Source organism: Sparus aurata, chromosome 11 (assembly GCF_900880675.1).
Source record: "Sparus aurata chromosome 11, fSpaAur1.1, whole genome shotgun sequence".
NCBI classification, from domain to species: Eukaryota; Metazoa; Chordata; class Actinopteri; order Spariformes; family Sparidae; genus Sparus; species Sparus aurata.
In genome coordinates, this window is record NC_044197.1 from 34,589,163 (window position 1) to 34,615,331 (window position 26,169).

At 42.7% G+C, this 26,169-nt stretch overlaps 1 protein-coding gene across 1 annotated transcript in view; it reads left to right on the top strand.

Moving 5' to 3' along the window:
- The window catches only part of LOC115591604 (exocyst complex component 6-like), a 26,594-nt gene extending 425 nt beyond the window's left edge, over positions 1-26,169 (top strand). Inside the window, 7 exon segments of the mRNA XM_030433740.1 lie at positions 1-72; positions 203-314; positions 399-485; positions 487-534; positions 10,825-11,004; positions 24,256-24,397; positions 24,824-26,169. The exon segment at positions 1-72 is cut by the window's left edge and continues 38 nt beyond it. Of these exon segments, the coding sequence (XP_030289600.1) occupies positions 1-72; positions 203-314; positions 399-485; positions 487-534; positions 10,825-11,004; positions 24,256-24,397; positions 24,824-24,924 (742 nt within the window). The 3' untranslated portion in view covers positions 24,925-26,169.

Sequence of the window (26,169 nt, forward strand, 5' to 3'; positions counted from 1 at the left end):
CCCTCAGATCTACACACAGGTCAAAGAGTTCATTTACGCCAGCCTTAAGTTCTCAGAGTCACTTCACCGCAGGTTGGTCTCACTGAGCAGTAACTATATGATCAGTTTTCAGTATGTCCAGGTGGACACTACAACACTTGGTCACATCTCTAATGTTCACTGACTGTTGGTGTCATTGTTGTGCAACTGTCTGTGTATCCAGTTCAACAGAGATTGATGACATGTTGCGAAAATCAACCAACCTGTTGCTGACAAGAACACTCAGCAGCTGTTTGCAAAACCTTATCAAGAAACCCCACATAGGACTGACTGAGGTAGGAACCATGCTGTACTTATCAAATACACATCATCTGGACCAAGAATCTGTTACTAAGTCTCAAACCTGTAACCTCATATAGCTGGTGCAGATCATCATTAACACCACGCACCTGGAGCAAGCCTGCAGGTACCTGGAAGAGTTTATAACAAACATCACCAACGTCTCCCCCAGAAACAGTCCATACTACAAGACTGTATGGCCTGTCCACATTCAAGGTAAAATGTGAATGCAAATCTTTGTGTCTTGTCTTTGTGTTGATTGTACAGTCTTTCACTGGAATGATGTCTCTTGGTACTGCCTCTCAGTATTATTTTTTTATTAGATTTTTTATTTAGACCACAAAACGGCTCGGACACTGAGCAAGGAAAATGACAGTGTTGGCCTGATATGCTTCAAGTAAGGGTCCCAGACCTTATAGAAAGCATCTGTTTTGGAGCGAAGCATGCATGTTATGTATTCACTCGGAATGCAGTCCATAACAATGTTGTGCCATGATTTTTTTGCTGGAGCAGCTTTCTTGACCCAGAAGAGCAGAATGTACTTTCTAGCAGCAAAATTCAGTATATTGAAAAGTCTCCTGTTTTTACTGTCCTGATCTGACCATCCAGGAGAGTACAAGGCACATAGTATACACATCTGTATTGAGACTCTAAAGATAGCAGAAAGTTCATTCAAAATACCAGACCAATACCTTTGAAAATATCTGCAGAAGTCACCTTGCTGAAAGGATAGTAAAGTCTGCATCTCCATCACAACCTGCCATCTTGAGACAGTGCTTCCTTTTGCTCCAGATGAAGGAGCTTAGCCAGCCTTCAAGCACCTTAATAACCTTGTTGGATAATAAAAATAGGCATCATTTGCAGTGGGTATAGCAGTCTGGGCAGGACGTTTAAATTTACAAGAGCTACCCTACCTAACCAGGAAAGAGGAAGTGGGTGGGTTACATGCACTCCCACATAAATGAAGCCGGTGGGAGACCAGCGGAATGGAAAGGGCTAAGCCATACTTTGGACACATGTTAACGACCCTAGGGGCATAGCTTCGGATTTTGCAAAGTTAATTTTATATCCTGAAAAGGTGCTGAATGATGAAATGACCTTAATCAGGCAGGGAACAGAAGTTTGGGGGTGCAATAAATGTATCACAATGTCATCTGCGTATAAGGTAATTTTGGGTCCCCTTACACCAGCGAAGATACCAGAAATTAAAGTGTTCTGCCTTACTGCTTGGGCCAGCAGCTCGATTGCAATGTCACAGGGCAGGGGGCTGACGGGGTCGCCCTGCCTGTTCCCGTAGTGGAAGGGAAACTTGTCAGATCTCAGCCGATTAGTCAGAACCGCCGCAGTCAAAGTGTTATACAGAACACTAATCTAATTCACAAAATTATCGCCTAGTCCAAATTCCTCAAGAGCATAGAAACAATACGACTACTCAACCTGGTCGAATGCTTTCTCGGCGTTGAGAGACAGCACAAGTGCTTGGTCCTCCTTAAAACTGGTTTGGTCCTCCTTGATGGCAGCACCATCTCTAGGCAAAATTTAGTTAAAGGGATAGTTAAGGTTTTTTGAAGCGGGGTCATATAAAGTAGATATCTATAGGCTGTCTGTTCCCTACCGTAATTGCTGATCAGCGCAGCTTCAGTTTGAAGAAGTAGAGTGCCGCTCCAGCCCAGGCGCTCAGCTTTGTACTGCAGTCAAGATGCAAAGCGAATTTTAAGCACCTAAAATAAGGCCCACCTAAAAAAAACCTATATCAGTTCAAGTGTACGTTATATAGAGAAAATGCACACTGCTTTACATCGCCGTCAGACTGCCCTTTCTCTTTTAGCACTACATTTTTTCAACCGTAGAACCTCCGTATCAACACAACTAATATTACAAGTGGTTTCTCCAAATTCAACACAAAATGTCACTTTTAATGAACACTGCAGTGTCAAAATTATTCAACCCCTTCATGACAAGCATCTTCAGTACCTAGTAGAGCACCCTTTTGCTGTTATGACCTGCTGCAAACGTGATGCATAGCCAGACACCAGCTTCTGGCAGCATTCCTGAGCAATCGTAGCCCATTCCTCATGGGCAAAGGTCTTCAGTTCACAAATATTCTTGGGTTTGCGTGCTGCAACCGCCTTTTTTAAATCCCACCAGAGATTTTCAATAATGATAATAATAATAATAATAAAAATACATAAACATTTTTACAGCGCCTTTCAGGGTACCAAAGGACACGTAACAAAGTGGAACAAACAGAACAAAGAATAAACAGATAAACAAATAATACATATAAGATAAAGAAACAGAAAAGTTGGTTGATTGATGGGGCTGGATCTAGAGCTGATAGGCTTAATTAAAAAGATGTTTTTACGTCTCTTTTGAAAGTCTCCAGAGAAGTCAGTTTGCGGGTTTCAGCTGGGAGAGTGTTCCAGAGAGTGGGGGCTGTCACACAGAGGGCTCTGTCGCTTCTGTGTGGTTTGCAGTTTGGTGAGAGGGATGGAGAGCTGGTGTGTGCCTGATGAGCGCAGCGTCCTAGACTGGGTACAGCGATGGAGGAGGTCAGACAGATATTGGGGGGCCAGAGAATGGAGAGATTTATAGGTCAGGAGGAGAATTTTGTGAGTGATGCGTGATTTAACTGTGAGCCAGTGAAGGCGGATGAGAGTGGGGGTGATGTGTTGCCAGGGCTTGGTGCTGCTGAGGACCCTGGCAGCAGAGTTCTGCACATACTGGAGCCTGTCCAGGGTTTTGGAAGGGAGCCCAGACAGGACTCCATTACATGGTCCAGTCGGGAGCTGATGAAGGCATGGATGAGGGTCTCAGCCACAGGAGATGTTTTTTAGATGGTAAAAATCTGATTTTGTCATGGATTTCAGTGTTTCCTCTAGGATTTTTTCAGCAGCGGGGGCAGGTTCTCCGGGGAGCCGTGGCGACGTAAACAAATGACACTTGACTGCAGATTTTACTTTTATGCCCAGCATAATCCCCCTTTTTATTGAATGGCTGGCATGGAAAATGACTTTTTAAAGGCTAAATGTAAAATAAAAAATAACAACAAAAATACAGCAATAATATAGAAAAAAATAAAACAATAAATAATAATTTCTTGATGGGGCTGTAGAATCAGTGGCAAAGTTTGCATCTCTCTCTCCTGCACCATCACTTTGATCTCCTGCTCCTTCACTCGGCTCTCCCCTGCTGTACTCTGCTCTCCTTCACTTTGCTCCACTGCTCCTCTGTCTAATGTTACTTGTCTTATATGAGATAGATCATTTACACTCACATCACATCTGATTACAAGTGTGAACACAATTTTTTACCGAACCATCATCATTTGAGTCGGTAAAAGGCTAATGATACCTGACTAGCGTCATCTTCATCAGGTGTCTTTCTCTTCTTTGAGAAATATTTGAACAAGCTCAGCTGAAAATGCTGTCAGCAGTTACATCATGGCGTGTATATATTCGCTTAATGCTATCAATTAGTTTACTCACGTTAGCGACACTGAGTTGAGTTGGCACCGGGCCCAATTAATTAAGCTAACGATATGTTATGTAACCTTAGCTGGCCATCAATATTTTGCGAATGTCTATTGAACTTATAAAATCTATTGTAAGTTTCTTAAGCTAATAAGTCTACCTTTTTTTCCGGTGAGTTGTTGCCCTATTTTCAAGATGACACTCCTCTGACTCTCCGACCTGGTGCCTGGGTGCTTGACGTGATGTCACTTTCAAAGCTGCGCTCTCGCGAGTAATTAACGTCGATGGCACCAGCAAGTTCTGGGGGGGGGGGGGGGGGGGGGGGGGAATCTCCAAAGAGTATATACTGAGCAAGATAGTTATCTAGTTTACCTCAGCACTCGTGACACCTGACCCAGTGCAGGACTCTGCTGTGAAGGTGGAGATATGATGCGGCGGTGGTGTATTTGCGACAATTTAAAAAAATAATGAAATTTGAAGGAGCGGCCGCTAGGATTTAGGAGTGGCGTGCCGCCACTCCTAAATGAATGTAGAGGAAACACTGGATTTTATGTTTGATTGGAAAGATAGCGTGGAATCAAGGATGACACCCAGGTTGCGGACTTCCTCGTATGGGGAGATAGTGCAGCCATCCACGTCCAGGAGAAGATCTCCAACCTTCTGGGGCAGCGCCTTGGAGGCCACAACCATGAGCTCTGTTTTATTGGTGTTTAGTTTAGTAGGTTTGATGTCATCCAAAGTTTTATATCATGCAGGCAGTTGACGAGTGACTGTGGGGGTAGCTGGGTGGATGGTTTGGTGCAGAGATATAACTGAGTATCATCAGCATAAGAATGGAAGTTGAGACCATGTTTGAGAATTATCTGACCAATGGGGAGCATGTAGATGGTGAAGAGGAGGGGTCCAAGTACAGAGCCTTGAGGCACGCCCTGGTTGACTGGAGCTGGGGTGGAACTGGAGTCTCCAATGCTGACAGACTGTTTCCTGTTTGTTAAATAGGACTGGAACCAGGAGAGTGCTGTACCGGTGAGACCAAGGTAGTCAGATAGGCGAGTAAGGAGAATGGTGTGGGAGATTGTGTCAAAGGCTGCAGAGAAATCCAGGAGGATCAGAATACTGCCAGAATCTGCAGCGATGAGGAGGTCGTTGGTGATCTTGATGAGGGGGCAGTTTCTGTGCTATGGCGTGCCCTGAAGCCAGACTGAAGGAGTTCATAGAGCTCATGGTTGGACATGTGCTGATGGAGTTGGGCAGCAACTGCTCTTTCCAGGATTTTGCTTAGGAAAGGAAGGTTGGAGATCGGCCTGTAGTTATGTAAGTCATCTGTGTCCAGGCCTGGCTTCTTGAGGATGGGGGTCACTGAAGCTGTTTTGAAGGTGGACGGTACCATGCCAGATTCTAGGGATGAGTTGATAATGTCCATCATGAGGGGTCATAGGGCAGGCAGGGAAGACTTCACAAGAGTTGTTGGCATGGGGTCCAGAGAGCAGGTGGAGGCTTTTGCCTGGGAGACCAACTTAGCGACAGAAATAGAGTCCACAGGAGAGAAGGAGGGAGAGAGCTCTGGGGCAGGCGAACAGTGGGAGGATCAGTTGTCTGTGTCTGAGGTGCATATGGTGGGGTGGTGGCAGATGCCAGGAGTTGCTGGTGAATGGTAGCCACCTTTTCCTGGAAGAAGTCTAGGAACTTAAAGCAGAGGTCAGGGGCACCAGAAAGCTGGGGGACATCACAAGGGCTAAGGAGCCGGTTAATGGTGGAGAATAACATTCTGGGGTTATTTTGCTGGTCTGCAATGAAGGTGGTGTAGTAGTTTGTTTTGGCCTTGGAGAGAGCTTTTTATAAGACCTAACGTGGTCTTTGTAGGCTTCATGATGGACGGTGAGGCCAGATCATTTATAGAGCCTCTCCAGGCAGACCATTAGTCTTTAGGGTGCGGAGTTCAATGGTGAACCAGGGGGCAGAATGGGTAAATGAGACAGTCCGGGTTTTAAGAGGGGCAAGGGAGTCAAGACCTCAGGAGCAGCATCCAGTGAGGCGTTGAGGGGGTCAGAGGCCTGGTGGGTTTCCAGGATATTGGTCAGGGCCAGAGTGTTCACTGTCTTGATGTTACTGTATGTGATGTTTCGACTTATGCGCTGCTTGGGCACAGGGACAGGAATAGTGAAGAGGACAGCATAGTGATCAGAAACAGTGAGGTCCAGGCATTGTAGATGGGAAGGAGCTGTGCCTGTGGAGCACACCAGATCCAGTGTGTGGCCTTTGACATGGGTCGACCTTTAACATGCTGTGTGATGTTGAAGCAATCCAGGAGTGACAGGAATTCAGAGGCAAAGGGGCAGCTGGTGTAGTCCACATGGATGTTGAAATCACCAAGCAGGAGTGTAGATGTAGACATAGAGCAGGTGGAGGTGAGTAGCTCGGACAGCTCAGACAGGAAGGTGGAGGAGGCTTTTGGAGCGTCCTCTCACATCTTCCTCTCGCATCTTCCATTTTCAGTGGGTTCAAGTCAGGCGACTGTGATGGCCACTCTAGTATCTTCCAGGACTTCTTCTGAAACCAAGGAATTGAGGAATTCTATTCAGGCGGTTGAATATCTTTGAGAGTGCAAGTGCTAATCATAGAAAGTAGGATTTAGTGTTGAATTTGGATAAAATCCTTGTTAATATTGGTTTTATTTAACCATTTTAAATTGTCTTGTGTGATTTGTTTATTGCAAACACTTGAAAAATGTTACATTTTGCCAAATAACCCTAAAATGCAGTGGTGGTTGAATAATTTTGATTGCAACTGCACACTTGAACTGATATGATTTTTTTAGGTGGACGTGTTTTAGGTGCTTAAAATTCGCGTTGCATCTGGACTCCGTTCCACTGCAGTACAAACTGAACGTCTGGGCTGGAGTGGCTCTCTGCTTCTCCAAACAGGCAGCGCTGATTGGCAACTTACGGTAGGGAAACAGAACGATATATAGATATGTACTTTATATGACCATTCCTTTAAGTAGGTGTCGGCCTGTAAGAAGTGCAGATATCCAGGCATTTCCTTTTTTTTTTTTTTTTTTTTTTGGCCTTTTATGGCTTTATTGACAGCTCAGCTGAAGAGGGGGACAGGAACAGGGTGAGAGAGGGGGAGTGACACGCAGGAAGGGACCCCAGGCGGGAGTCGATCCCGGGTCCGCTGCAGAGCCTCAGACATGGGATGCCAGCTCTACCAACTGAGCTAAACGGACCCCCATTTTCCTTTCTTAAGGATGAGAGAAATATTGGCCTCCCAAAGGGATTAAGATAGGATCCCATTTCAAATGACTGATCAAGCATAGACGCAGAGGGTCTAAAAGAATACTACTAAACTCACATCCAAATCCATCTGGCCCTGGAGCCTTGCCGGTAGGCATAGTTTTCAAAGCAAGTAGCGCTTCCTCTTCCTTCCTAGTAATTGGGGGATTTATTTTTGATCCTCCGTAGATTTAGGGAGTCTCAAATTTGCAAAAAAATAAAGCATAAGGGCCAGGGCATTGTCAGGCTGTTTTGAACTATATAGATTGGAATAAAATGATGCAAAGTGTTTATTAATGGTTCTAGTATTGAAATATCTAACACCATTAGAATCAGTTATAGAAACTATATTTTGAGAATCTGCCCTCTCCTTGACAAGATTAGCAAGGTATCTTCCAGACTTATCCCTAAACTCATATAGTTTCTGCCTGGCAAATTTAAGGGACTGTTCAGAGTCCTGAGTCAGAAAAGTATTCAATGCAGCACGTGCGGATAACAGTTGTTCACGCTGTTCATTCTTCCAACTACTTTTGGATGCAACAAAAGACGCAATCAGTCCACACGAGAATTTTACACATCTACCGGAGGACAGAGGGACTATCTGTGGATGGTGAGTTGATAGAGTAAAAAAATCTTGAATTCTGAAGTAAATTAGGAAGTAAACTTGTCATCTTTGAGGAGATAAGGTTGAAATCTCCAGTGCCGTGACAATGCCCTGTCCTCAGCGAGAGATTATACCAAATATAGGGAGGCATCGTCTGACAATACAAGTTGCCTATCGAACATAATAAAGCAAGAGACACCTTTGAGGAGGGGATGAAAATATAATCAATTCTGATATAGTTTTTATGTGGGGCCAAAACAAAAGTGAACTCTGAATCAGTAGGGTGAAGCTGCCTCCACACATCAGAATATTCAATAACATGACATATATTAGTGAGCAACCTCACTTGCTTAGAAGGGGGCAAAATGTCAGATTGAAGTTTGACAAAAAAAAGAGGGTGCCAGGACGGCAGCGAGCAGAGGAAACATCTGCTAACGTGAGTGGTCCAAAAACTTTATTTTTAGCAAACTCTGTGTATACAAACAATGCTCTCAATGCTCCTGTTCATGTGTAGAGACCCTGGTGATACTACGAGCAAAGTTTCATGTTGTGGCGATCCTTATAGTATTTTTAAAAATAGCAATTTTGATGCTAGAGTAAGAGTGCCCCAGCACTCCATTGAAAATGAGCTTGCCCGAAAATGAAACTACAGTTAATCTTAAAAGTGCCTCTTTTGTCGTAATGCTTTAACACAAAGGTTTGACTTGTATACATTCACAAAAAGCCTAGGTAACATTTCGGCAATAGTTTTGCTTTAAGTCTTATACACATGTCATGTCCTGAGCTAAACACATAAACTACACTAAACAAGCACACATGTATGGAGGACCAAACCTGACATAAGAATAAATAAATACATAAATAAATAAATAAATACATTCTGAAATAAATAAATAAATGTTAATAAATAAATGCATAAATAAATAAATGCATAAATAAATGAATAAATAAATAAATGCTGAAATAAATGTATAAATAAATAAATAAAAGTATAAATAAAAGAATAAATGCTTTTTATTTATTTCTACATTTCTGTTCACCTACATGTATTTATTTCTGTATTTCTGTTTACCTACATTTATTTTTTCTGTATTTCTGTATTTCTGTTCACCTACATATATTTATTTCTGTATTTCTGTGTCCATATGTAAATGAGGAGGTAGGAGGTCCTAACCTAAAAAGCATTTATTCTTTTATTTATACTTTATTTATTTATTATACATTTATTTCAGCATGTATTATTTCAGCATTTATTTATGCATTTTTATTTATGCATTTATTTTTTTATACATTTATTTATTTATTTCAGCATTTATTTATGTATTTATTTATGCATTTATGCATTTATTTATTTATGTATTTATTTATTTATTTATACTTATGTCAGGTTTGGTCCTCCATACACATGTACAACAGAGAAAAACAAATTGAGGGTCTTTCCCTAAATAAACAGGGACTCTTCACCATACAAGCACATTTGAAAGTCACCAAGAGCGAACTGACGGCATATGATGAATAGCGTGCCAAGAAAACTAAAAGAGTCCTCGCTGTTTGAGTGATCGAAATAAGGTGGAAAAGAAATATTTAAGTTACGAGCAGTTGTGCCACTCGGTTAAGAAATGTTTAATATGTTCAAAATGTTCAGAGCATTCAAGAGTAGGCTACTATGACCTACCAACGTGAGTGTCAAAACTACTGCGGCTGTTGCAGAAAAAGTGTCCCAAACCAGACAAACAGAACTCCGTGCTCGGCCAAGTTATCATCCAGGAAAAGAGTCAATAGCCCTTTTTAGATAAAAAGGCGGCACATTTGCTCCAAGGTAAGGACGGCAATAAAACAGAGGCGTAATAGTCCTCCTTTTCCAAATCCGCCTCTGAGGTAGGCGTAAACATGTGACGTGACGTGAAGCTCGAAGTTGGGCTGTGTACGTGACGAAGAATTTGTCTTCAAAATAAGAGCTTTACATTGCACCCCATTGGAGTTTAGAACTGGGTTCTAAGCAGGGGGGCTTTTAATTTGAAAGTAGTGACCGTTCTTAGCCTGCCGACACAACAACAAGCTAACACAACCAAACAGCTACAGAGATCAAGGAGACGCTAGCATCTCCTGGATCTCAGCGGCTGTCCAGTTGTTCATCTTAATATCCGCAGATGAAATGATGGACTGACTGCTGTGATCAGCTGTTTTAAAACTCCCCGGCTGTGGGTCGCACAACAGTGCAGGTCATTGACACCTCTGCCCACCTCACGCAGAGGCCGGCACATTGCCGCCTCGTTTTTAGATAGCAGGCGAGGCAGGAAATAAGTGTACCCTCCGAGACGGAAAATCGGCGGACCAAAACAGACCCCCAATTTGCCGGCCTCTGTCTAAAACCGCAGACCGAGTCGCCAAAAGGACGGGCAAAACTGTCTAAAAACGGCTAATGAAAGCGCGTACCTCCTTTCGAGGTGAAAAACCTCTATTGGAGCCTCCGTGTGTCACCTGCAGAGTAGCCGGGAACAGCATAGCATACGGCATCCCTCGCTCTAGCAGCCGCTGTTTCACCACATCGTATGCCTTGTGTTTTTTCATCACCGTTGAGGAGAAATCACTGTAAAAAGAGACCCTGGATCCGTTGTAGATTAAGCCACCATCCTGGCTGGCCTGGCGTGCTGCTTCCATAACCCTGTATTTGTCTCTGAACGCGTGGAATCGTAGCAGCAGCGACCTGGGGCCCCTGTTCGGGTCCGGTTTCGGTTCGAGAGTGCGGTGGGCTCTCTCCAGCTTTCTGTGGCCGGCCTTTATGTCAACTTTAGGACGCGAGGGTTGCCATGACTCGAAAAACTCTGCCGGCTGCCCAGTCTCTGTATCCTCTGCCAAGCCGACAACCCTAATATTTAGGTGCCTACTATAGTTCTCGGCCATGTCCAAACTCTCTGTAAGGGCGCTTGACCTGCTTTTCCAGCTCCACAATCCTCGGCTTTTGTGCTGCGGCAGAGTTTTCAACTGCTATTAGCTTGTGGATAGTCTCAGCCAGAAAGCTGTGTTTTTTATCGATAACTTTTCATAATGTTGGAGGTCATTACGCTCAGAGCTTTAGCAAGGGCAGGGTGTTTAAGACTGTATTTAGTCCTATTAAGACGTGTTAAAGAGGCTTAAAAGAAATATTTTCCAGGATGCGCGTCATGCTGCAGAGGGAGAGATTTATACCAAACTCAACCAGAAGATCGATGAATTTATCCAGTTGGCAGACTATGAATGGGGAATGGCTGAGTCAGACGGTCGTGCCTCTGGATACCTCATGGACCTGATCAACTTTCTTCGGTCTACTTTCCAGGTGTTCACACACCTCCCGGTGAGTCTCGTCATCCTACTAACCTCTGACCCACTAAACCTGTCGCTTTTCTCTTGGTATTGTGGGATTGCCTTCTTGGTTTTTAGACTCATTTTAGCTGCTGTCAAATGGTTTGTGTCAGTGTTGATTGTGTTTTTGTTGAGTTAATAGGATCCTATATTTCCTATTTCTTATGTCTTTCCATTTTTCCTTGATTCCAAACTGTCTCCTGCTGTTTTGCCACTGTATGTTCATCACATCCTTATTTAAATGTGTGCACTGTCTAAAAACAAAAAATGTTTAATGTTGTGAATTTAAAGTTGAACTGATTATGTGTTGGGATTGTGATCTGTCCACATGCATGTTAAGTGTGCTGTTACCAACTCGTAGACTACCTTTTACACATGCTGACATGACACATTTGTTGATATCAAAGGTCAGTGTGAAGGTCAGTAAATGTGTGTTCTGTCCAAGATAGCTGACAGCTACAGCCTGTTCAGTGCCTGCTCTTCTCTCAACGTCTCTTTTCATGTCTTGAATGAGTTCCAGCTTTTTTGTTTTATTTTTCAAGAATGTTTTGTGTCTTCCCGTCCACACACCCTGTTATAAACAGCTGTTACTAATTTGTTTTCTAGCAGTGTAATTCCTTGATTAATTTGACTTGTCAAGCATGCAAGATATCTCCAGTTGAATTTACCTCCTCCTGTCCATTTATTCTTGCCACATTTCTTTTCCTGTCCTTTCCCTCTTTCCCTCCTTCCCTCCCCCTCTTCCATTTTTGGTTGGTTTGGGTGTGTCTCTGCTCAGAATAACAACAATGACCATGCGTCGATGTCGGTGAGTATTCCTGCCTGGCTGTTACAAAATTATGCTGCCATTCTACAGGCAGAGAGGAAATGAAAAGCATGCTTATGTTTGAAAGTAGAAAGCTCCCCTGATCCAGACTTGTGGGTTTTTCTCTCACCTCTAACCTTTAGGATGACATTAAAGGATGTTGTTGACATTGACTTTTTAGCAACAACCACCACAGCTGAAAGCTAAAGCCAGACAGGAACGTCCTCTAATGATTGTTAGATGCTGGCCAAGAATGCTTATTCACATATCTCAACCTCTCTTTGAAATAGTCAATCTTTTGTTCCATAAGACATGGTTTTAATAGCTAGTATTACTTCTTTACTTTCACTTCTGTTCTCGCTTGAAATACAATTGTCACACAAGCTGTTACCAAGTTCCAGAATGTATTCCATACTCCACTTGAATCAAATGTCAGGGCATCAGGGTCCTGTGTTCAGACACCTTAAAGGGATATTCCGGCGTAAATTCAATCCATGGTCTAACACATCGTGACACCGAGTAAGACACATAATGATACATTTTCATCCTTGAGCTGCGGAACTCTACTGCACTCAGTAATCGACTCGTCAGGGCTTCCCCACAACGAGCAAGCTGCTGCAGGACAGTGGTTGAGATGTGTTGTCTTTTCAATAGAAATCCGGCAAAGCTAGCAGATGTTGCCCCGAATAATGTGCATGCACCCTATTTGTACTGTTGCTGAAGTTTGCTGCTGTTCTGAGCATTGTTTGTGGCTATGAGTGGCTTTTTGATGGCGGTTACTTGTTGGAGGCACACACTGCAGTGTGTTGTTATCGTGCGGTCTTTTCTGAGGTTGCGAAAACTATATAAGCTAGCGATCGGAAAACTTGATCTCTCGAGGGGGGGTCTTACTCGGTGTCACGGAAGTGTTAGACCATGGATTAAATTTACGCCGGAATATCCCTTAATGATTACATCTCATCCACCACTGTCTGTTTGCACACATTAGACCAGTTGCATGGTTTTGTAACTTAAAGGGATATTCCGGTGTAAGTTTAATCCATGGTCTAAATCACCGTGAAACTGTGTTGGACTCCCTCTCGAGAGATCAAGTTAGCAGACCGCTAATTTATAGAGTTTATCAACCTCAGAAACGACCGCACGACAGCAATACATTGCAGTAAATGGTCCAAATATAAACCGCCACCAAAAAGCCACAAATAATGCTCAGAACAGCACCAAACTTCAGCAACAGTGCAAATAGGGTCTCAGCACATAGTCCGGGGCATCTAACCTCCGCTAGCTTAGCTGGATTTCTACTGAAAAGCTGACAAAATGTACCACTCTTCTGCAGCAGCTTCCTGTTGACGGGAAGTCCCGAAGACTCGATTACCGAGTGCAGTAGAGTTCCGCGGCTCATGTATGAAAATGTATGATTATGACTCCATGGAAAAGCAATCAAAGTTCATATGTGTCTTACCTGCCAGTTTATAACAGTTATTATCGAGAGCGGACAGGGAGGAGAACGGAATTGAGCATTTCTAATCGCACTCGGTAATCGTCGCGTCGGGACTTCCCCGACCCGGAAGCTGATGGAGGAGAGTTGAAATCTGTTTTTTAGCTACCCAATAGCTTTCCCTAGCTAGCTAGCGGAGGTTAGATGCCCCGGACTATGTGCTGAGACCCTATTTGTACTGTTTGCTGAAGTTTTGTGCTGTTCTGAGCATTATTTGTGGCTTTTGGTGGCGGTTTATATTTGGATCCATTTACTGCAGTGTATTGTTGTCGTGCGGTCGTTTCTGAGGTTGATAAACTCTGTGAATTAGCGGTCTGATAACTTGATCTCTCGAGAGGGAGTCCTAACACAGTTTCACGGTGATTTAGACCATGGATTAAACTTAAACCGGAATATCCCTTTAATCGCATGCTGCATTCCAGACAACTTGGAACTCAGAAATATCCCACCCCCCACGAGACAAGTACAATGGAACGCCACTTAAAGTTGGACTTCCTAATTTTAAACATCCATCTACCTTACTTCACGAGGGAGACATTTTCTGACTTCGCACAACAATAGCAGCAGCTGTAGAGAGGGGGTAGGATGTATTTGTAGACTACAGGATTTATACTAGGCTAGTGAACAGAATGTTAAGAAAACTATATGTCTGTATAAGTGCCATAAAATAAATTTATAGTTGCATCTGTTACCTTATGTGTTGGTTATACATGGAGACTGCACTGCTGAGGGTTCACTTGTGCGAACACTTGCCAAAGCGACACCAGTTTGTCACAGTCAACCAAATTCTGGCTTAGGCCTGACATTGTGAACCTGAGCGCTCGGAGGGAGAAGTTTGAATTTCAACTAGAAAATTAACTTTGACTGGAATGCAACATAAAGGTTTAACTTTTGTCTTAACGGTTCAAATCCAGCAGTAGAGACAAAAATGAAACCTTACAAGCCCAGGTGTGTTCGATCTGAGCAAATTTACACTGACCAGACACTCTGTCTCTTTCTGTTAGCCTGTCTTTCTTTTCCTATGTCATCCAATTATAAGAGCTGAAGATTCCTGCTTGGTTGGGACCAGTCTGATCCTGTATCAGGTTCAGTAGTTCGTCCATTGGATATAGGACTGATCCAGATTCCGTAGTCTACATTGCTCTATTATTATGTTCAGTAGCACAAATCAGCTGGTCAGGTTGTGTAAACATTAGAAACAGAGGGCATCAAATACATGATCTCTGTGATTAACCTCAAAGTAGATTGTAGACACCTTCACGATTGATCTTGCTCTTCATTCTTCATACAGCTGCTTTCCTGGGTTAGCCAATTACAACACCATGAATCTAGCTTATTTGAAGCGTATGGAAACTTGACAGTTGAAAGTTGTGCATCAGTTATGGGACACTTTTGGCCGCGCCAAGTCAAACAGGTCACACTGATTAACATTTCCATTGCCAGTTTTACTGCACCAAGTTGAGCCACATCAAACCCAGGATGGACCCTCAGAGCAGGGCCAGACCATGCCTGCCCCACCTCCTAGCGGGTTGCAGTAACCTGGTTGCCAACCCATGACAACCGCCTTCTACTTATCAAACGAGACTGTGTGAGGAGACTCAACCCATTACTGTTCGGTTCTCAGTCATTTTGCAGTTTCTTGGTGAATCTTTATGGTTGAAGTTTAGTTTCTCGTAATTGTTCCTGTTCATTCTGTCAGACATCTGCAGCATTTTACTGTTTATTCTTGTTTACATTTAGCTGTTTAAAAGTTACTGCTGGTGAGAACCCATCACGACTTTCATTATGAGGAATCTATGGGAAGGGTCGTCATCAGTTTAAGACACACCTTCAAGCACGTTCCCCTTTATGTAATATAGGTGCATATCCCTGCCTCGCTGGGCTGATATGTCGAGTGAAACCGAGTCAAGCCGATCCAGAACTTTCGTCTGGAAGATCCTCATTGGTAAACAGTCCCTAAGTTAGCTAGCAGTCTATGTAGAGTCAGTATAATGCATTTCCAGCGTCAGCAGGTCTGACACCACATTTTGCATGTCTCCATCAGTGATTTGTGTTTTTCGCTATCATATCTTATCGTTGGTATGACTGATGCGCTCTTCAGTGTTTTCTTGTTTTGTTTCTTCATACAGCTCTCTATATCAATAACATTGCTTGCTGAGTGTTATTCTTGACATCACATCAACCCTGGGTTTGAGAGTGCATGAGCATCTGTGAGAATGGTTTGTGTTGATCTGTTGTTCTGTCCTGTTTAACACTATTAGTAATTTAAAGATGCATTCAGAGTTACTGTTCGCACTTCAAACTCTTGAGAAGTTAAAATGTATCCCCTTACAAAAGCAGTTGAAATACTAACTATTCTAATTAGCCTTGAAGTGATCCATGTGTGTAGTTATTGATTGTGCCTAACCTGCACGCGTTGGGCTATCTGTGGTTTTTGTTTTATGTGTGAGGGTTTTTAAGGAACACACGTTGGCAGATTAACAGCTGAATTAATGCTCTCATAGCTTTCAGTGAGAAATTGATATATTATCGTTTGATGAAATTTATGAAAATGTAAAGCTGTTCATGTGTGAGTTTCTGTTGCAGGGGTTGGGAACCTTTATGTCTTGTAAAGCATGCTTAGCTGTTGAAGATATATTTTTGATTAGATTAATCACACATTATAATGTCGTAAATCAATACGATGAGGCTAATATCAAAACATAAAACAAGGACTTAGCAGGAACTCAAACCTATGTCAGCTTAATTGCTACTTTAATCAATACTCTTTCTGTCTGTCTGCCCACCTAAAAACATTTAGCCACTTACTCCTGGTGCTATTTAGCCAGGCCTAACCTAAACTCTAATTCATCACTGGAATCAGAGTCATCAGGCATATCCTGCTTTTATGCTAGAGTATGTAGCTTCGCAGTCTGTTTTTGAACATACCAAGCATCACTTTAATGTCAAAACTAGATATAACCAGTGCTGACTGGGTACAAAGAGTACAGGGCTGCACTTAATGATTTGTTTTTGTTTGTTGATTATGTATCCACTTATTTATTTATCCATTATTCTAAAGGTTATTTTTTGCTGATTGATTCATATAACAATTAATTTACCCAAAATGAATATCAAAAAACTTAATTCAATCACCTTATAGTCATCATCTAATTTCCATGTGGCTGCTGTGTTATGATATCAATAATAGGGTTTCTGATCAGAAGACAGAAAATAAGTGAAACTATGTACAGACCATAACAGCTGTGTTGCATTAGTTCAAGACACTTTCTCATTCATACATGACCTTTAAAGTAAACAGGAAATATGAAACACTAGATGACACATGGTTCTATGTTAAGTTATTCGGCAGTGCCGAAATCACCTTAACATGGGTTTGATGAAGAAACTGTTGGGTTTGCAGAAAGATCTATGTAGCAAAGGCCAGATTGATTTATTTTTGTGGGTAGGCCTTATTTTAGGTATCAAAAATATGTATTGCCATATACGTATTATTCTGTCCACAGCAGTGCATTGATTTATTCCAACATGCCACACACAAGGACCGCAGAGGGATATTCCCACAACTTTGGGAGTGTCCAGGCTCACCATTCAATTCAGTTCTGATATAGAATGCTACAGTGCAATTTAAAAAGATTATCGATGCATCTTGAGCATTAAAAATGTGTGATTTCTTTACGTGATTAATTTTTTGTCAGTGTGATTACTACTTTTTTTAATCCATATTTAAGATAAACTGATAGATGTTACTTCCCTCATATTTGCTCACACTCAGCCATCTTCATCAAAACTAGTAGTAGCCACGCTTAAAACATTAACACGATGCAACATTACCTGGACATCTGTAATGCCTTGGCCTCACTTCACAACTTTCAAAGGTGTAAAATGAAACAATTTTCTGTAGTGTCATCTGAAGTGTTGCAGTAATTGTGCTCTGCACACTAGTGGGGCACCGCACCAAACAGCACAGGAAAGACACAGTCCAAGCTGTTTGTGTGCTGATTTGCACGAAAAACAATGAAGAGAAAGGAAAAATGTTTGGGAAGGTGGATTAGGATGAAGGGCTTGTGTGTAGAATGAAATCAACTATTGGACTCACTCTCTGCACACAGATGGTTGAGAGAGCCATTGCACATGACAGATGACAGAGGGAGAAAGAAGAGCAGTGTCTTCTCTCATAGGCTGTAGTGTCTACAACCTACGTCTGTAACAAGTCCCTGAGCTGTCTCTGAGCTGTCTCTGAGCTGACTCTGAGTTGTCTCTGAGCTGTCTCTGAGTTGTCTCTGAGTTGTCCCTGAGCTGTCTCTGAGCTGTCTCTGAGTTGTCTCTGAGCTGTCTCTGAGTTGTCTCTGAGTTGTCTCTGAGTTGTCCCTGAGCTGTCTCTGAGCTGTCCCTGAGCTGTCCCTGAGTTGTCTCTGAGCTGTCTCTGAGCTGTCTCTGAGTTGTCTCTGAGTTGTCTCTGAGCTGTCCCTGAGCTGTCTCTGAGCTGTCTCTGAGCTGTCTCTGAGTTGTCTCTGAGCTGTCTCTGAGCTGTCTCTGAGCTGTCTCTGAGTTGTCTCTGAGCTGTCTCTGAGCTGTCTCTGAGTTGTCTCTGAGTTGTCTCTGAGTTGTCCCTGAGCTGTCTCTGAGCTGTCCCTGAGCTGTCCCTGAGTTGTCTCTGAGCTGTCTCTGAGCTGTCTCTGAGTTGTCCCTGAGCTGTCTCTGAGCTGTCCCTGAGCTGTCTCTGAGCTGTCCCTGAGCTGTCTCTGAGCTGTCTGAGCTGTCTCTGAGTTGTCCTGAGCTGTCTCTGAGCTGTCCCTGAGCTGTCTCTGAGCTGTCCCTGAGCTGTCTGAGCTGTCTCTGAGCTGTCCCTGAGCTGTCCCTGAGCTGTCTCTGAGCTGTCTCTGAGCTGTCCCTGAGCTGTCCCTGAGCTGTCTCTGAGCTGTCTCTGAGCTGTCCCTGAGCTGTCCCTGAGCTGTCTCTGAGCTGTCTCTGAGCTGTCCCTGAGCTGTCTCTGAGCTGTCTCTGAGCTGTCCCTGAGCTGTCCCTGAGCTGTCTCTGAGCTGTCTCTGAGCTGTCTCTGTGCTGTCTCTGTGCTGTCTCTGTGCTGTCCCTGAGCTGTCTCTGAGCTGTCCCTGAGCTGTCCCTGAGCTGTCTCTGAGCTGTCCCTGAGCTGTCTCTGAGCTGTCTCTGAGCTGTCTCTGAGTTGTCCTGAGCTGTCCCTGAGCTGTCCCTGAGCTGTCTCTGAGCTGTCCCTAGCTGTCCTGAGCTGTCTCTGAGCTGTCCCTGAGCTGTCCCTGAGCTGTCCCTGTGCTGTCCCTGTGCTGTCTCTGAGCTGTCTCTGAGCTGTCCCTGATCTGCCTGAGCTGTCTCTGAGCTGTCCCTGAGCTGTCTCTGAGCTGTCTCTGAGCTGTCCCTGAGCTGTCTCTGAGCTGTCTCTGAGCTGTCTCTGAGCTGTCCCTAGCTGTCTCTGAGCTGTCTCTGTGCTGTCCCTGTGCTGTCTCTGAGTTGTCTCTGAGCTGTCTCTGAGCTGTCTCTGAGCTGTCCCTGTGCTGTCTCTGTGCTGTCTCTGTGCTGTCTCTGAGCTGTCTCTGAGCTGTCCCTGAGCTGTCTCTGAGCTGTCTCTGAGCTGTCTCTGAGCTGTCCTGAGCTGTCCCTAGCTGTCTCTGAGCTGTCTCTGAGCTGTCCCTGAGCTGACTCTGTGCTGTCTCTGAGCTGTCTCTGAGCTGTCTCTGTGCTGTCCCTGAGCTGTCCCTGAGCTGTCCCTGAGCTGTCTTGAGCTGTCTCTGAGCTGTCTCTGTGCTGTCTCTGAGCTGTCCTGAGCTGTCTCTGTGCTGTCCCTGAGCTGTCTCTGTGCTGTCTCTGAGCTGTCCCTGAGCTGTCTCTGAGCTGTCCCTGAGCTGTCCCTGAGCTGTCTCTGAGCTGTCCCTGAGCTGTCCCTGAGCTGTCTCTGAGCTGTCCCTGAGCTATCTCTGAGCTGTCTCTGAGCTGTCCCTGAGCTGTCTCTGAGTTGTCTCTGAGCTGTACCCTGAGCTGTATCTGAGCTGTCCCTGAGCTGTCCCTCGAGCTGTCCCTGAGCTGTCCCTGAGCTGTCTCTGAGCTGTCCCTGAGCTGTCTCTGAGCTGTCCCTGAGCTGTCCCTGAGCTGTCCTCTGAGCTGTCTCTGAGCTGTCTCTGAGCTGTCCCTGGAGCTGGTCCCTGAAGCTGTCTCTGTGCTGTCTCTGAGCTGTCTCTGATGCTGTCTCCTGATGCTGTCCCTGAGCTGTCCCTGAGCTGTCTCTGAGGTCTCTGCGCTGTCTCGGCTGTTCTGTCTGTCCTGAGCTGCTCTGTGCTGTCTCTGTGCTGTCCTCTGAGCTGTCTCTGTGCGTGTCTCTGATGCTGTCTCTGTGCTGTCTCTGAGCTGTCTCTGAGCTGTCTCTGAGCTGTCCCTGAGCTGTCCCTGAGCTGTCTCTGTGCTGTCTCTGAGCTGTCTCTGAGCTGTCTCTGTGCTGTCTCTGAGCTGTCTCTGAGCTGTCTTTGAATAGTTCACACATGCCAATCATCATTCATGGGAGTGGGGCTTTTTGTTGGGTAAGGTCACCAAGAACCGTTATTAAAATCCTGCAGTGTGAACGTTGCTGTATGTGTCACCATTCAGTTGGTTCAGCTATAAGGAACGTACAGCTCATTCCTACATGATCTTTGTGAAGAGAATCATAATACATCCAAGAGTATATTTTTCCCTCATTCGTCAGACACAACTGTGTTGTATGGAGCTAAATCGGGGTCACATGTTTTGTACTTGAAAAAGTAAAATTTGAAACTGAAATTTCAAGTTTTGATCTTGAATTTTGAAAAATATATCAACATATTCAAAATAAAAATAAATGTACAAAAAGTTTTTTCAGGTTAAAAATAATTATGATCAACTCTGGTAATTCTTTTGAATAAATCATTTATTTTCATTTTTCACTTTCATATGTTTTGATATTTGGGATCCTATTTCTTTTAGTTGCATGTGTTATCTTTTCAGATTCAGATCTTAGCTTTTTTTACAGTTTCAAATCTTTTTTTTACAGTTTCAAATCTTTTTTCAGTTTCAGATCTTTCTTTTACAGTTTCAGATCTTTCTTTTTCAGTTTCAGATCTTTCTTTTTTCAGTTTCAGATCTTTCTTTTACAGTTTCAGATCTTTCTTTTTCAGTTTCAGATCTTTCTTTTTCAGTTTCAGAGTTTTGACCCTGATCTAGCGTGGGGGGCGTGGCATCAACTGAGAGGGGCGTGGCATCATGACGGACAGCTCAACCAAAAGGCTACAGACCTCCCCCTGTCATGTTGCCTTCAGGGAACGTAGGATCTAAAACGATTCGGCTACGCCACATGAAACTGCTGTCAGTGACAACCTTCCATTTGCACACCATGCACGAATATCCTGCACGGCTAAAAGTGTTTTAATTTCCAAGGCTGTTTAGATGTGAGATGTGGAAGCTGTTTTAGGCAGTACTGCGGACCAGTTGTAGTACAGGAGCGACAAAATCACGCCAGATTGTGCACAGACACCTACATTTTAAGTACTGAAATGTCCGATTTCCACGTAGCACTGTGAATGCCTCGCAGTGTCCGCTGGCAATGGCGTCAGGTTCTGCTGGCTCACCTGCTGGAACCAGCACACAGTTGAGAAAAGTAAGGTTGGGACATCGTGATAAATATCAAAATGAGACGTCGTTGTGTGGTTTTTGTTCTGTAGTGTTGCCAGTGTTCTTTTACCGTTACTATAGCAACTGTTGCTACAGTAGGGTTATTATTTGTTAGCATCAAGATTAATTCTTCTTTTGTTTAGCCTATTATTTATTTTTCTGCCTCTGTTATCTCGCCTGTAATACATAAGCAGAGCATTGACGTCTAGACACACACACACACACACACACACACACACACACGAAGCTAGTGTAAGAATATAAAGTTATGTTGTTTATTCCAGGATCAACTGAAAAGAGAATTTCTCCAGAGACTGCTGACCAAGGTTTCACAGGTCATGCAGAGATTGCCACTTGATGTGCAGTACCTAAAGTTAGTCGTCAACCAGGAGATGGTCCTTTTAAGGTCACTGTCCTGCCAGATTGAGATGCCACAGGATGTGATCGATGCTTTAACTGAACTGACAACTCTTGTCAATATGGAGGACAACTCAAATCTGACCCCCAGTCAGGTGCCTATGTTGTTGCAAGGAGAATTGGGACGGCCAAAATATGACGTGTCTCCACAACACCTACAGAGCCTGATAGAAATGTCTCTACCAGTGTCATCTATTGCCAAAGTTCTGGGGGTATCTGAAAGACAGCGCATGCATGAGAATGGCCTTTCCATTAAACAGTTCTACAGTAACATTATAGATGATGAACTGGACAATTTGGTGAGGTCTGTAAAATGCAGGGCAGAATGAAAATCAGTATAAATCACTACATTTATTTACATTTAAAGTGCATTTATTTAAAAAAAAAGTTGGAAATGTCATAAGGAATCGGGAAACATATTACTTTGTAAAGCATATTCTTGCAATTAGTATTGTAGATCTGAATAGCATGTAAACATCAAATGTAAAGCATACCTGACAAGTTTATGATTTGTGTCGACATTAACCAAGTGCAGAGGACCTTGAACAGAATATGTCCTCCTTGCCACACACCCAATCCTTGTCATGCGTGAGAGCACTCCAACAGGGTCTACACGATGCATGGAGTTAGACACTCTCTTCCACTGGATACGTTGGCCCATGCCCTGCAGGATTCCCTTCATCATTCTTAGTCCCACATGTGGTGCCCTGCCTTTTACAGACCTCACCAAATTGTCCAGTCTTGCAACAACATAGGCACCTGACTGGGGGTCAGATTTGAGTTGTCCTCCATATTGACAAGAGTTGTCAGTTCAGTTAAAGCATCGATCACATCCTGTGGCATCTCAATCTGGCAGGACAGTGACCTTAAAAGGACCATCTCCTGGTTGACGACTAACTTTAGGTACTGCACATCAAGTGGCAATCTCTGCATGACCTGTGAAACCTTGGTCAGCAGTCTCTGGAGAAATTCTCTTTTCAGTTGATCCTGGAATAAACAACATAACTTTATATTCTTACACCAGCTTTGTGTGTGTGTGTGTGTGTGTGTGTGTGTGTGTGTGTGTGTGTGTGTGTCTAGACGTCAATGCTCTGCTTATGTATTACAGGCGAGATAACCGAGGCAAAAAAATAAATAATAGGCTAAACAAAGAAGAATTAATCTTGATGCTAACAAATAAGAACCCCTACTGTAGCAACAGTTGCTATAGTAACGTAAAGAACACTGGCAACACTACAGAACAAAAACCACACAACGACGTCTCATTTTGATATTTATCACGATGTCCCAACCTTACTTTTCTCACCTGTGTGCTGGTTCCAGCAGGTGAGCCAGCAGAACCTGACGCCATTGCCAGCGGACACTGCGAGGCATTCACAGTGCTACGTGGAAATCGGACATTTTAGTACTTAAAGTGTGGGTGTCTGTGTGCACAATCTGGTGTAATTTTGTCGCTCCTGTACTACAACTGGTCCTCAGTACTGCCTAAAACAGCTTCCACATCTCACATCTAAACAGCCTTGGAAATTAAAACACTTTTAGCCGTGCAGGATATTCGTGCATGGTGTGCAAATGGAAGGTTGTCACCGACAGCAGTTTCATGTGGCGTAGCGAATCATTTTAGAATAGTTCCCCTGAGGGCAACATGACAGGGGGAGGTCTGTAGCCTTTTTGGCTTTGAGCTGTCTGTCATGATGCCACGCCCCTCTCAGTTGATGCCACGCCCCCCACGCTAGATCAGGGTCAAAACTATGAAACTGAAAAAGAAAGATCTGAAACTGAAAAAGAAAGATCTGAAACTGTAAAAGAAGATCTGAAACTGTAAAAAAACTAAGATCTGAATCTGAAAAGATAAAACATACAACTGCAAGAAATAGGATCCCAAATATCAAAACAAATGAAAGTGAAAAATGAAATGATTTATTCAAAAGAATTACCAGAGTTGATCATAATTATTTTTAACCTGAAAAAAACTTTTTGTACATTTATTTTTATTTTGAATATGTTGATATATTTTCAAAATTCAAGATCAAAACTTGAAATTTCAGTTTCAAATTTTACTTTTTCAAGTACCAAAAACATGTGACCCCGATTTAGCTCCATAGTGTTGGTGTTGAAGAAGTCTGACCATCTACCCATTCCTAATCCAAAATATGTGTTTACTTCCAATATAGTGGTAGAACAGGCATGAGAGTTTGTCAAGAATAATTTCATTAATAGCTATGTTTCTGTATTTCTTGTAATTCAATTAACATGGAAGTGATGCATGGTTCATGTTTACAGGATTACAGGATGTTTTTTTCCACCCTGTCCGAGGGGGTTTGGCAGCTGTCAAATTGTCTGAGCAGACTAATTTGTTTTAAACAAACTTTTGAAAATGAAAGAAAAGCTGAAGAATGACATATCTTTGAAGAAGGCTGTCACTTACCCTCCAGGTTCTTGATCCCCTGGGTTAGATGATAGACTGTGTGAAGTGCTTGTTGCTTTGTGTGATCTATATCCACCTGTATCACCTGTTCTTCCAACACTCAAGGTGGAGCTAACAGTCAGTTACCTTTTGCCCTTGTTTCTTTATCCCCTATATCTATTTTTACTCCTACACACAAACCCTCCTATCACCTTTTAACCTTTTACTCTTGTGATGACTGTTTTCCACAATCTCTTTTACACCAATTACTTTCATCCTTTTACTTTCCTGTACTCCCAATACACATTTTTTCTACCACAAACCACCTCTCTTCCTGCTATCTTGTATATTTTCGTTGTCCTCCTCATCCCCATCATTTTTTTTCTACATCTTTCCTCCCTCTTCTGCATCCCCTCCCTGTTACCACCCTTTTTCTCCCTCCTTCTCACTGTCCCTCTATCTGCAGGGTAAGGTTGCCCAGACAGCTTGTATGTCAGCTTGCAAACATCTGTCCACATCACTGATGCAGATGCTGCTGGACACAGAACTCAAACAGATCAGTATGGGGGCCATTCAGCAATTCAACTTAGACGTCATTCAGTGTGAATGTAAGTTAAAATGCATTTAATTGTAATTTTTATGGTGATGTAATTTAGTATTATCATCGACAGGACTCACAAGATGAATTAAAAAAAAAATGCAAACCTGTTTTCAGTTTGATCCAACTGACTTAAAATACTATGCACACAGTCAGATTAAATCTGTAACACTTCATATTAGGGCACACAGATTAACCATGAACCAGTTTTGGTTGCTATTGACTCTTTATTATTTATTATAAAGAAACGTATTAATACCTATTTCTACATGACCATATCCTATGTTTACTCAGCCAGTAACAAAGAGTTTTCCAAAAGTAACCTTCTAATTACTGCCTATTGACTGTAAATAAGGAAGTGAATCCTGTTATATGTGTGCTGTGTGTTGTATAAAACAAGTCATTATTGTCTGGTATAATTTGTGTTTCTTTTCAGTGTTTGCCAGTTCAGAGCCAGTGCCTGGATTTCAGGGAGACACGCTCCAGCTGGCTTTCATCGACCTACGACAGGTAAACTATCTCACTGAGTTGTACTGAAGAAGTAAATACTAGCTTCATATAGCTGAGTACAGCTTCATTTACTGTGGCAATCTTTGACTTTTGTTAGTTATCTAATTTGAATCTTGTATCGCTTAGCTTGTATTCTTATATCAAGTCTTTGTTTATAGATTAATTAAACATTCTGATCTAAGTTGTTGCAGTGTGAGGCTTTCTCTCTGTGATACATGAACACCACATCAGAATGTGGGACCAATTATTTACATTTATTCAGAAGTTATTTTATATAGTTAGAATCTGTTTCCAACTTCTTCCACTTCACAGTTTACTTCTCAGCTGTCCTGTATTTCACTTCATCTATATCACACCCAACTATATTGTTTTTAACAGGCTATTTCTTTTCCAGACTACTGTCTGTGTAAACTTTTCAACTTTCACCTGTCCTATAGTTCACCTGCTCAGGAACATTCCTATATCCACACACACAAGCAAAAACTCTCTACCTCCCTTCTTGTTATAAACACCAGTGGTATGTAAATTGTTGCTGGGTCCCATTAACTTGTTTCTATGTTGACCTGTTAATTTGAGCCTGAGGTGGAGGCTTTACTCTGGATCCACTCCAGGTCATGGCGTATATATATATAAGCGGGCGCATCTTCTAGACCAGGGGTCGGCAACCTTTGTGACATGGAGTGCCAGTTTGAAATTTTCTTCTCATCTAGTGTGCCATTATCAACAATAACACAAAATTAAATTATGACACAAAATACAAAAACATTTCCAATATACCTGGAATTTTATTCCATCCATAGAGCACATCTCAAAACACATAAACATTTCATAAACATAGTGCTCTGGGAAGAGAGGCCAAACCAAAACTGAGACCACAGTGCCTTGTCTTAAAGCCTGTATCTGCTAAAGCTTAATAATAATAACTTTAAAAAAGAAAATCTTAAAAAACACTGCTTTTAATAAACGTATTGCTCTGTCTGAGAGAAGAGGCCAAACCAAAACTGAGACTACAGTGCCTTGCCTTAATAATAACAATAATAATAATAATAATAATAGTAATAATAACAAAAAACTGCAACTGTATCTGTATCACAACAAAACAATAACAGTATATCTGTATTCTTAACAAAATAGCCACATCAACATTTCAAAGACATGGACAAACAGCTATACATTTAAACTAAAATCAAGTGTACGCTAAGGCAACATCAAATGATCAGATATCTACTAGATAGTCAGTGTGATCCTTGGCCCTGCTTGGCTTGGCTGAGC